Source organism: Euprymna scolopes, chromosome 16 (genome assembly GCF_053919585.1).
Source record: "Euprymna scolopes isolate OS-2025 chromosome 16, ASM5391958v1, whole genome shotgun sequence".
In the NCBI taxonomy this organism is placed as follows: domain Eukaryota; kingdom Metazoa; phylum Mollusca; class Cephalopoda; order Sepiida; family Sepiolidae; genus Euprymna; species Euprymna scolopes.
Window position 1 is genome coordinate 95,630,895 of NC_136497.1, and position 13,042 is coordinate 95,643,936.

Below are 13,042 nucleotides of genomic sequence, written 5' to 3' on the forward strand. Positions count from 1 at the left end.
TTTTATATAAGACAATCCCAGCCAAATAAAATTGCTCAGTATACTAGATAGAGCAAATGAAAACTTTACAGTTCTTTATATTTAAATTTCATTCAAAAAAATATAATTTTTCAAAACAAAAATTTATTATTTGAACAAAGAATACAATATTGAAAGTAATTTCCTTAATCCATGGATTTTCAATATCGGCTCATCTCCTCAGACGAAAGTCATCATCAAAATATTAAATCTGGTTTGATATAATTTTGCTAGTCAGCACATACATAGAAAATACATTAAAGATTAAATCTTCTTAAGGGACATAGAGAACAAAAATAAGGGTTGAAAAAAAAAAAAAAATGATATGAGATTTTAATATCCAAACAGAATAGTAATCCTTGAATAGAATGGGACGATGTTATTGGTTGAAGATTTTCCCCATTGAAGATACATTCCAATTCTGTTCGATGGAGCCTTCAGAGTAACAAGAGGTAATAATCCTTTGTGAACAGAGACTTTTTTATTCATTCGATCTCATTTTTTAGTGGTGCTCATCCCTTCTAAACAGGTATATATACACAAAATTGTACACGTTTCTTATAAATGTCAGATGGAAAGCTCATCACTTTGATTTAAAGTCTAACATAAAAAGCAAAGGAAGAACAAACTCCTCACCCTGAAACCCTCAATGGATCTTCCAGTTAATTCATACAGAGAACAAAGAAAAGTTGAAAGAACTGCTGCTAAATTTTACGGTCTGAACATAACTTCACACCCTACATTTAACCTCGATTTGGAGAACTTTGTAAACATGATGATCAACTTAGTTAAAAAGATAAAACTGAAGAAGCAAACACCCTCTTAATGTTATCACTGGAAAAATAAATAGCTTTGCAACGAAAATTAAAACTCACACATTTTTGTTTTTGCAGAGAAGACTAAAAACTACTATTAATCAAACTACCCTATTTAGAAGAAAATTATAAGGAATTAAATAAATCTTACAAATCTGTCCTTACTAATAAAATAGGTTAAATTAACATGGAAGCAAAAAACATGCTTAAATTAATGAATATCCATAATTTCACAGAAATTCTAACCCTGGGCACTCAGATATTCTATTTGAAAGATGATAAATCTAATATAGGCACAACTTCTAATAAAACTAAGAATCTCAAATCATTTACATTCCTTCAAAAACGAAAATACACAGAATAAAAAAGGCACTTCTTTAACTATCTTAATTAAAAACCTAACACTTAAGATTCCTTATTCAATCAAATGGGGTGTACTAAAAAAGTAATTCATACACACCAGAGTCTAAATTTTGTAATCGTTGCATCTCTGAAGCAGTTATAATAATTACTTTCCCTAAACCTACAATAAATACTAAAAACGAATTGATCTCACAATGCAAACACAAGAGAAAATTTAAATGCAGCCAATTGGAAATAACATAAATAATTTAACATTAGACAATAACAAAATAATATCCACTACATATTATCATTTACTCAACATACTCAATTGTACCATACTCTCTTATATAATCTAGTATGTACATTAGGAATTTTTCAATCAGCTTAATCAATTGTTTCTCTTTTTAAATCGTTCTTCTTTTATATCCCACCAACTACAACTTTACATGTTAAATCTTGGCTCCTGAGTTATACTTTTAGAAAACACTTTATTATTAGTTCAACACTTATATTTATCTACATATTAAACTATTTTACCCCCAGACCCCACCACCTTTAATTCTACCATTCCAACTCATAATTCACATATTCAATCATAACTTTATTAATATGCCTCTTAACTACCTTCCACAATCTAAATGGAAATGAAAACTTAATCTGATCAACCACAAGTCATCTTCTGTATTGTTTCACAATCTCCTTTTGTCTGCAAAAATACAATTCATCTAAGACTTCAATAAAATCCTAATATTAACTGGCTAGAATTTAATAAGACAACATTAGCATAAAAAATAAGATAAATATTCCTTTAAAATACTTCTATCTAAAATTATCTTGAAAACTCTTATTTACTAATTATTTATTTACTTATTTATTAAGTTATAATTATTTTTAATATGATAAACTCAGGCACTCCAACTTCTAGATCTTGGAGATTTTTTATATTTTAACGTAATGTACTTGCAATAACCCTTATCCCTGAGTGGCTTCCGGGCCTTGATAAGTGGTGATCACCGTGTAAAAAAAAAAAAAACTTCATAATTTATAGACTATAGATATGACATTTTTCAACCAACCCCATTACTTCAGCAATAATTTAATCATTTAAGATTTTATCAAATATTTATAACACTTCGTAAGTTATCTAATTATGTAGTTATATTGCTAATAACTTTACTATAAATCACCTTATATTATATATTTTTTCCTATTAAATTAAAAAAAAGTTTATTTTATTGGCTTTAATCCTGCTGATAATTTGAATTATTTCAATTTAACTATAATTTTAAGAATCACATCAATCTTTATAGACAATAACTTCCACTTACACTTTTTATTGTCCCCCTCTTATATAAATTTCCTTCCCCCCTTTCACTTTTGACAGATTTATCTTTCGCTGCAATCTGTCTGTAAATTCTATCTCAAAATTCTATAACTCTTACTCATATGCTCTAAGAATAACTTCCGTTTTGAAATTTCCCCCCTTCCCTTTTCTTTAAACATTTACTCAGAATATAAAGATATTTAAATTTTTCTCTTCATTTTGTTCTCTTCATTTGATTAAATAAAGACTCAAAAAGTTTGCCTAAACGTTTTTTAAATTATTTTTTAAAAACTTACCAATTACATTTAAAGTCTATTTTTTTATCTTTATTTTAAATCCACTCTTAAAATAACAGATTTAACCCATTTTAAATTTCAATTATCTTGATTTTATCATGATATTTTAGGTAATTGGAATATTTATTTTGAACAGTTGGATTTTACTTTATAAAAGACACCATCTTTCTAAGGATCTTGCACTACCAAAAAATGAGACCGAATAAATAAAAAATTCTCCATTCCCAAAGGATTATTGCCTGTTAATCTGGATGCTCCATCAAACAGAATTGGAATTTACCTTAAATGGGGAAATCTTCAACCAATCTGGAACCTAATAACATCATCCCATTCTCTTCAAGAGTTACTATTCTATTTGGATACCAAAATCTTATATCCTTTTTATCAACCCTTATTTTCTTTAATTTTTATATATTTTCTATGTATTTGCTGAATAGCAAATTCATATCAAACCAGATTTAATATTTTGCTAATGACTTTTCTCTGAGGAGATGACTATCTTGCATAAATGGAGCATCTGTTTTTGAGTGGCATAAGAGATTCAAGGAAGGCAGAGAGTTTGTGAGGAATGATGAGAGGTGGGAGAAGAGTAAGGAAGTAAGAACATCAGTTGATTAGCTAAATAAAGAATTTCATAGATAAGGACCGTTGTGTTTCTATAGAGACAATAAGTACACAGTTTGATGCTAATGTGGGCATTGTACACACAAGTATTTGAGAGGAACTGAAGATGCGAAAGGTTTGTGCAAAGTTTGTCTCAAGGGTGCTTAGAGAATATCAAACTATTTGACCAAGATGGGCATCAAAACAGTTCTTCACCCTTCCTATAGTCCAGACCTTGCTCCCTGTGATTTTTGGTTATTCCCTAAGCTTAAGAAAAACCTTAGAGGCTGTCATTAGGAGACAAATGAGAAGATCAAAGAGACCGTGACAAGAGTCATTGATACGCTCACACAAGATGACTTCTATTGGGTTTTCCAGAAGTTGTTAGAACGATACAACAAGTACATTAGAACCAGAGAAGATTACTTTGAAGGAGATCAGAGTTTCATGTGTGTACTATCAATAAAAGTGCCCATATGAAAAAGTCTAACAACTTATTTAATGCACTTTGGAAAAATTTCATTTACCTACTTATATATATATATATATGTATATATGGGTAAAAACTTAGAATTACATTTTGTAAATTAGAAATTTGCAACAAATTCATTATTTGACAAGTAATACAAAGATTTTTTAAAATGTTCCTTATTCCATGGAGTTTCAATCAATGGCTCAAAGGAAACATAACTACCTATAAATATTATTTTGCTAACTATGTGGTTAGCACATAAATTGAAGACTAAAGTTAGTATGAAAATTTATCAGTCAAAATTAAATGAATATTCCAAGATGAAGTCCAGGCTCAATGAAAAAAGTAGAGATATGTTAGTATAATTCAGGGTCATGGAAAATAAGGTAACATAATCCAAGGCAAAGAAAAAACTTTAATGTTCATATATATGCATATGATATAGTCCAAAACAAAATACGAGATAAAATCCACTGCAAAAACTAACATCCCATCAAACTTGCTGAAAAAAAAATATATATATATATTCACTGAAAAACTACTTTTACTGGAAATTAACTATAAATTAATATATTAAAAATAATATAAAGAAATATTGGCCCTCTATGAGAGGAAAAAAAACAGCAAACTTCCATCAAAGATTAAAACATGGGAGTTTACTGTTTTATTTCTCTCATCAGGCCAATATTTTATATTATTTTTAATATATTAATTATTAGATCACAGTTAATTCAGATATGGTGCTATATATGTATTTAATCTCCTCATGTGAACTGGATTAAATGTGTTTGTTTTTTTTTTATCTTGGGGAGTTTTCAATACAACATATAATAAGTAAGACTTTTTCTCTCATATAATTTTTAAAAATTCCAATTTCCTTTTATTATCTTTTATCCTTTTCACTCCAAGGTAACAAAATTTGGGGTTTGTTTTTTGGGGTTTTTTTGAGGAACTTATATATGTCTCTAAAGATTTGCTTGGTGAATTTCTACCATTCAATGAAACATGTGTAAGATGCAACATATCAGCAAGAAAACTATGAATGTGAAATAAATACTCCTGTGCCTTTGGAATGCTTACTATATATATATATATATATATATATATATATATATATATGCCTTACCATTGAAAATTTATTTTTCAGCTTAATTTTATATATATTAACCAATGTTCACATTTGCTATTTATCAAGATATATTTTTAAAATATTCATAAAAATCATAGAATTCTTTTAGTAATTTAATTTTTCATATATCATTTCAGATGACCTAAAAAAAAAAAAAAAAAAAAAAAAAAACACCCATTGTTGACTTTTTATAATAGAACTGAGTATTTCTACCATTTCTAGACTTAGGGTTAGTGGTGAAAATTCATATCAGGCGGTGAGTATGAATTGTTTGCTTTCTCTCTTCTTGAACTTGTTTCCACTTGAAATTGTTTCATCTACAAGCTAGAAAAAGGTGATTTTATTCAAACTTTTGCATGACAGGATGGAAGTACATATATGTCTATTTATATAAACTTAGCTTTATATATATGCTTGTAGATTTATACGTACAAGATTCACTCCTAAGCTAATCAGATTTTGAATTCTGGAACACAGCTGCTAGGCATAAGGCATTGTAATGTGGGTTATATTTAGAACAGTTTAGTTTTATGCAATGGAGTGGAAGCCCCTTGTGAAAATTCAGATACCTCATATTGTGAAATTTTAAGAATAGGACATCAATTAATAGATATTCCCCAAATTTCAGGGTTTTTTTCAGGTATTTTAACAGGTTTTCCAGTAATATAGGCACAACCTCTCATTTGAAAATTCAAATATTTCAGATTTGCATTAAATTTGATTAATAGTCATTTGACACCAATGAAGCAAGATTCTCTAAAGTTACTTTTTTTTTTCTTAAGCTTACATTTTAAATGTTTTCTAAAATTAAAATCATTTTACGGATTTTGATCCAAATTGGAATAAGGGTTCTAGCCATAAGGTTTAGTATCATTAATCTTCATATGGCGCAAAACAGATTTGTCTAGGGAATTATTTGTACCAATCCTGGAACATGTATTATTCTAGTTTATTTAATATTTATTTGATACACATTGGTATTTATTATAGAGTGGAAGATCAGCACGATCCATTAATAATTAGTAAGAGATTAAGAAAATGCAATATACTAATACACAAAAAAAAAATGAAATTCATCATTTTTTTCGGTCTATACGAATTATGCTGAATTTAATAATGGCAGATTTTGTATTATTTGGATTCTTTGTACCACTGTTCTCATTTTGAGTGTCATTTGCATGTTTCAAGCAATGTATCTTGCTGAACTGGAGAATTTTTATGTCAAACTTGGGAATCTGCAAGGATCTGTGACATAGTGGCGAGAGTACTTGGTCAAATTCACTTGTAAATGTTACACTCTTCTAGAGCTTGAAGGTTCAATCCGCGTTGCAGATGATGCTCAAAATGTAATTGCAAATTACTTAGGACTTCAACCCAGTCATGGCTGAATGAACAAGAGCATGCTACTCCCGTGGATTAAATAAAGGGTTCCATTCAAAGTTCTGTGCAGATTCTAGGGTTTGTCAAGAGACACCTAAAGAAGGCCAGAGGTTACATCGACGGGAGCATTGTGAAAATAACCCTCAAGATGAGAATAGTAATCCGAAGAATCCAAATAATAAAAATAATCAATCCTCATCTCAAAACTCAGCACCATGCTGACAGATTTGTTAGATCATTCTATAGTGAGAAACTTATGTTGTCAGTTTTACTATCAACAACCATTTAAAAAATAAAAAATTTATGAAAAATTTGACTGTTTTCCACAAACTTAAAATGTAATAGCGTCAGAAGTTTCAAAAGGCAGCAATATGAAAGGTATCAAAACAAACTGGATGCATTAAAATTCAATATTTAAAAAAAAAAAATAAATAAAAAACGGAAGGAAAATGAATAAAATCAGAGCCATTGTATTGTCATTTTCCACATGACCAATCTTTATTGTTAAGTGCTTTCAGGTAGAGACAAGAGAATCTTAAGATTCCATTAAGCAAATGAATTGGCCTCTAAGTCATCTTCCCTTGCATCAGGACAACCAGCATCTCACCCACATACAACCATCCAGACTTTCACTTGACATTGATGATAATGTTTTCTGAACATCATAAAATTTCCAATGTGTAATTTAGGATAACATTACCTACAAGTAAATCATACGTTGCACATATATGAGAGAGAATCCATAATAAAATGCGTTATAGGTAGTTTAAAACTAAATAGGTACTAACGAACTCAACCAGACAGTTGGAAAATAAAAACTAAGAAAGGTTTTAGTACAGTTTGTCTGCAAGGTGACCAATATCGTCAAAACGTTATCAGCAATAAACACTTCAACAGATTATTTAAGCTCCTCTAGTTTTTATTGTCGATAACTTTCTCTATTAAAATCTACTAGGAAGTTTACTATTATACAAGGGTCATTCCAAAAGTAATGCCTCCTATTTTCTATTTTTACTCACAAAGTTGAAGAGCTACGAAGACAGGAGTGGTACCATTAAAACAAGCGACATTCCTAATGAACCGCCCCCCTAATTAAACACTTCATAAAATCTCCTCACTAACGTGATGTACTTACAATAACCCTTATCCCTGAGTGGCTTCCGGGCCTTGATAAGTGGTGATCACTGTGTAAAAAAAAAAAAAAAAAAAAAATTTTGTGCGCCAAAACTTATTTTACTATGCCATTTTTTCAAGAGAGGAATGGGAGACATCCCAGTCATAAAAGTCAGCGCCTGCCGAGGTGGTTCAATTTTTCACAGCTACGATTGCGGTACTGTTGTTGATAAAATGCTGCCCATGTAATGCATCCTTCAGAGGTCCGAACAAGTGGAAGCGGAATGTTGCTAGGCCGAGATAATACAATGAGTGAGACTGCACCATCCAGCTGAACTTTGACACGCTCATCTTCAAACTTGTGTGTGACCGTCATGTTGCAAGCGAAAGGTTTCATTTTTCTCTGGCTTTACATGAGCAATCCAAACCCTAAGCTTTGTCAATGTTTCAACATAACGGTCAGAGTTGACAGTCAACCCTGACACGTGTTGCTGTATAATTTCCAGTGCATTGACCGCCGCATACAACTACATACATTTCATTCACTGCTATTCATCAATCAGTGTGCATAGTTGGTTGAGAGTCACTGTGTTTTCTAGGGTGATGGCTATGTATGGACGTCTGGAGTACTCTTTGTTACTCACATCTTTGTTGCCAGTCTGAAATCGACAAACCCTTCTAACTGTGCTGACATCAAGTATGTGCCGGTGAATGTTGATCTGTTCATTGTTTTCTGCATGGATGAATTCGATAAGGCATCTCTGCTTCTGATGCACGTCCATGGAAGAGGTTGCTTTTTTAGAGTCTCACACTATCAATACCTGCAACAGAGAGATGAAACTTTCAGGTCATAAACACATGTTCAGACATCATAATGCAGTTTGCAATCCTTTTTGATCCATTCATAAAAAAATAAAAGGCATTATTTTTGGAACGACCCTTGTAGGAATGAAATCTAATTTTTCTTTGTTAATTACTTTTCTTTTTGTTTTTTACACTAAAATCCCTAAATAAAGCTCACTCACAGGTATTTTAGGTAATAGAATTTGTGAAAATTAATGCAGTCAAATGATCATCAGACCTTCATATACTAAAGCTGAACAGACTCCTGATGATCAACTGGCTACATTGGTTGAACCACGTTGGGAAGAGCAACTCTTGGATGAAAAAATGAAAAGTTAAGGTGAAAGGCTGGAATAAAAGTTAGATATCCAAGAAAACTTGAATGCAAACCATAAACAAGTATTTTAATGGAATTTAAGTGGAATCAATCCTCAAACTACCAGGCTTGGAGATTGTAATTGAAAGCCGCCAGAAAATGTCAAGCTTCTAACAAAAGGAAATAAGAGATATATAACTACTTCATTTACTCACATAAAATTAATATACGAAAGTATAAATTTATGCGAAAACTTTAAGAATTTACTTTAAAAGTGCTCAATACGTAGGTAGAGCTAGTTAATAAGTTATAAAATATATATGGCGATTAAGCTACACTGAATATTCCGCGTTTCATCCACTCTAGGACTCTTCAGGTTTATGCCTATATGCTTATATATATTCGTATTTAAGCAACATTTTTTATTTAAGCAAACATTGTTAAAAATAAAAAAAAAGCTCTAGCTAAATTAAACTTTAATATTTTGGATTTTTCTAAAGATCTTTTTGTGTTAAAATAAAAACAATAAATATAGTTCCATATGTATCACAAACATTTTCGATTCTTCATCCTATCTTCATCAGGAGAGAAAGGGTGAATTTCAAAATCGTGATGTGAAAGGGCAATTGAAGTTAAAACGTTTACACGCTATTCCAGAAGAGATTTTAACAATTTAAATTTTGTGATGTCAGAACTAGCATCACAGAAACAAAAACTTAAAATGTTTCAAAGAAATTTAAAATAAATATCACAATGGCAAAATATCTTAAAATTCCTCCTAATTCTTTTTCTAAAACAATTTATTTGACTTTGTTACTGATTCAAGCATCTGTATGTATTTTCAGTTTCTATCATTTTATGTGATGAATTGGTTTATATTGAAGTGGTTCACTCTCAAGATGGCTGCCAAATTTTATTGATTAGTTATCTGATTTAACAAGTGAAAGGGCAATTCATCATATTTATGATTTGATTTTTGTGAATTTTAATTTTTTTCTCATTTTGCAAATACTAATTTTTTTTTGAGTTTTGTTAAGTAAATAGTCATTTTATAAGTTATTTCATTAAAAAAAAAAAATTATACTGTTTGGATTTCTTCTTTTTGGTCCCCAGAGAAAAGGATGGTGAACCTGTAAATTCATCCTCATCCATTCGTCTGTCCGCACTTTTCTCAATAACTACACCTTGGAATTTTTGAAATTTTGCACAAACATTAAACACGATATGAGTAAAAAAGTAACAGAACAAATTTTCCGGGAAAACTCCGGTTGCTCCCACCCCCCAGAGGTGCCTTTCGGGTTAAAATGGCTAACATTTACACTTTTGTGATTCTTAAAAAAAAAATTGATGCCTTGAATTTTTATAAAACTTTCTGAAAAGGTTGAAACTAACTGATTTCTATATAATTTTGTTTGTCTATACTTCAATATAAGTCTTGGGTGTGCCCCAAGGGCTCTTTTTTTATGCCTCGTTCACTGTGCACTCATGGAGGACCATGCATGTTTCACTTGTTCATTCTTATATTTCAAATTTTAATTAACTAATAAAATCAAACAATGTTCATTAAACATGTTGCCGACTAGACTTAGGATTAGTGGTGAAATTAAGGAAATGTATATTTTGTCAGAAGCAAATATAAAAAAAAACAGTATTTATTAAAAATGTAATTAAAATGTATTACAATTAAATATAATAATGGCATATCTAAGATAGAATTTGAACCACAAAAATCATAAAACAAGTTTGTATTTGCAAAATATATATTTTAAAATACAAATCCACAAAACTCAGACAAATTTACAGAATGGATTCATTTTCCCTTTCACCGTTTGGTAAATCAGATAAAACTAAAAAAAAAAAAAAAAAAACACTTGTCAGAATTCACCGCTTCATTATAAGTCGATGACCAAATTTTAACCATTGATTCTCAAGCACTAAAAGCAAAAATAGAGAATCTTTAATAAAAAAAAGTAAATTAAAAAACAAAGGAAATTTAAAAGAAAGCTGAGAGTAATAAGAAATAAACAGGAGTAATAAAGATGATCTCACCAATGGCCCTCAAGAAGCGAATCAAATCTTTTGCCACATCCCATTGGCTACGGTCCAAGGCTGCATTCAGAAGCTGAGTAGCATGCTGTCAAAAGACAAGATACAATAGAATCAGAACAGTAATTAGATGTGGCATACATGAACCAGAGAGACCAGAAACAAAGGATCAAAATAGTGATGCAGTGCAGACCACCTAACAAAATCACTAAAAGGAATAAAAACAGTCTGAAATTGCTGATATTGCTTACAGATTTTTCATTCGACAGACTTCTGATAAAGTGAGTGGAGTTATTGACTGGAAAAGCTTATGAAAGATAAGGAAAGTAGTTAAACTGCCAATAGTGAAAAAAAGGTGCAGAAAAAAAATAAAGAAAGAAATGGAGAAGATTGAAACCAGGATGGAAAGCAGAAGAAAGCAATGAGAAGAAAGTGAGAGTGAATGAAGAAAAGGGAAAACGGATAGTAAACGAGATGGAGATGAAATGGAAGGAGTAAAGTGAGGAAGTAAATGAAGGAAAGAAATGAGAGAGGAGTAAATAAAGGAAGATAAGAAAGAGAACATGGGGAGCAAAGGGGGAGTACATGAGGAGGAATAGAAGGGTGGGGAGTACATGAGGAGGAATAGAAGGGTGGGGAGTACATGAGGAGGAATAGAAGGGTGGGGAGTACATGAGGAGGAATAGAAGGGTGGGGAGTACATGAGGAGGAATAGAACGGTGGGGAGTACATGAGGAGGAATAGAAGGGTGGGGAGTACATGAGGAGGAATAGAAGGGTGGGGAGTACATGAGGAGGAATAGAAGGGTGGGGAGTACATGAGGAGGAATAGAACGGTGGGGAGTACACAAGGATAGGCAGAAAAAGTAGTAGAGAACTAAATAAAAAGAAAGTGGGGAAGAAAGCGGGAGTAAAGGTGAAGGAAGAAAATGAAGAGCAAACGAGCCGAAAGGAGAAGCAGCAGGAGTCGACAAGATGGAGGAGCAGCGGGAGTCGACAAGACGGAGGAGCAGCGGGAGTCGACAAGACGGAGGAGCAGCGGGAGTCGACAAGACGGAGGAGCAGCGGGAGTCGACAAGACGGAGGAGCAGCGGGAGTCGACAAGACGGAGAAGAAGGATGGAGTCGACAAGACGGAGAAGAAGGATGGAGTCGACAAGACGGAGAAGAAGGATGGAGTCGACAAGACGGAGAAGAAGGATGGAGTTGAAAAGAACGAGCATCCAAGACAAAATCTCTATTTTACTTGCGTCTTCACAAAATCACTGTTCGACAAATCAGTTTTTAATCCGAATTGAATATTCCCTAGTTGTAATGATTTGTTCCACTTTTACAAACCGAGGACAAAACATATTCTACATTTTAATCACAGTTCAAATGTCAGAAAGTATTGAAATTCAGTTGGATATTACATTCTGCAATTTAAAGTTTTTTTTATTGTGGAATCACTCACATGAAAATTTGTAGAATCAGCTTTATTGAATGGAGAGATTTGTCTGCTATTTTGGTCAAAACACAATCTGCCATTAGTTTTGGTTACAGGAACAAAAAGTTAATGAAGTATACTTTATTGTGCTGTGCTTGTACTATTTAAAGTTTTGTTAATTGTAGGGTCTACTATGCCCTCTCCTCAAACATCAAATATTAAATTGTGCAGGTAAATTAATTTTAATATATTTTAATATATTTCATGCAATACAGAACATTAAGAAAATTTATTTTATTTAAAAAATTAAAAATAAGTTCTTTAAGACTAGTGTGTACACTGTCCATCAAACATGTTGGGAAAAAAAAAAAAAAAAACTGCCAGAATTTGTACTAACATTTGAAATTTATTGAGGTAGGTAGAAGAGTAACTTATCTTGCCTTTGGTAACATTTATTTGTCATATATTTGTTTTGTGACCACTTTTTCATACCTCTGTGTATTGTAAAAGAAACCCAAGAAATGTTATCATAGACAAGATAAGTTATTCTTTTACTTAACTGGATAAGTGGTTTGTGTGCTTTAACTCATTTAAAAGTGTTTTTTACTTAAGTAAAAAAAAAAAAATTTTTTAATGGTGTTGAGTGGAGCCGTTTTAATTAAAATTAAACTTAGATCCAAACAAAATTACGGCAGTATTTTTGTTATCCTATTTTCAAGTTAAATTCCAGTTTTACGGTATCCTTTTTATTACACTGTTAGATGGAAGTACAGATTAGTTACAAAACACCATCCTCTCCCCATGTTAAAAATAGGTTTCTAAATAATAATGTTAGTACAATATAATTATAATTTTTAACTAAATTGTTAGGTAAAGGTACAGAATAGTTACAAAAACCCTCCTTCTCCAGATGTAGCA

The 13,042-nt window shown here is 31.4% G+C and overlaps 1 protein-coding gene across 5 annotated transcripts in view; it reads right to left on the reverse strand.

Moving 5' to 3' along the window:
- The window catches only part of LOC145296022 (guanine nucleotide exchange factor subunit RIC1-like), a 317,949-nt gene that overhangs the window by 56,978 nt on the left and 247,929 nt on the right, over positions 1–13,042 (reverse strand). For all 5 annotated transcript variants that reach the window (XM_080142059.1, XM_080142062.1, XM_080142061.1 and 2 more), the window contains one exon: positions 10,704–10,788. In XM_080142059.1, coding sequence (XP_079998185.1) covers positions 10,704–10,788 — 85 coding nt within the window. The remainder of the gene's footprint in view (positions 1–10,703; positions 10,789–13,042) is intronic.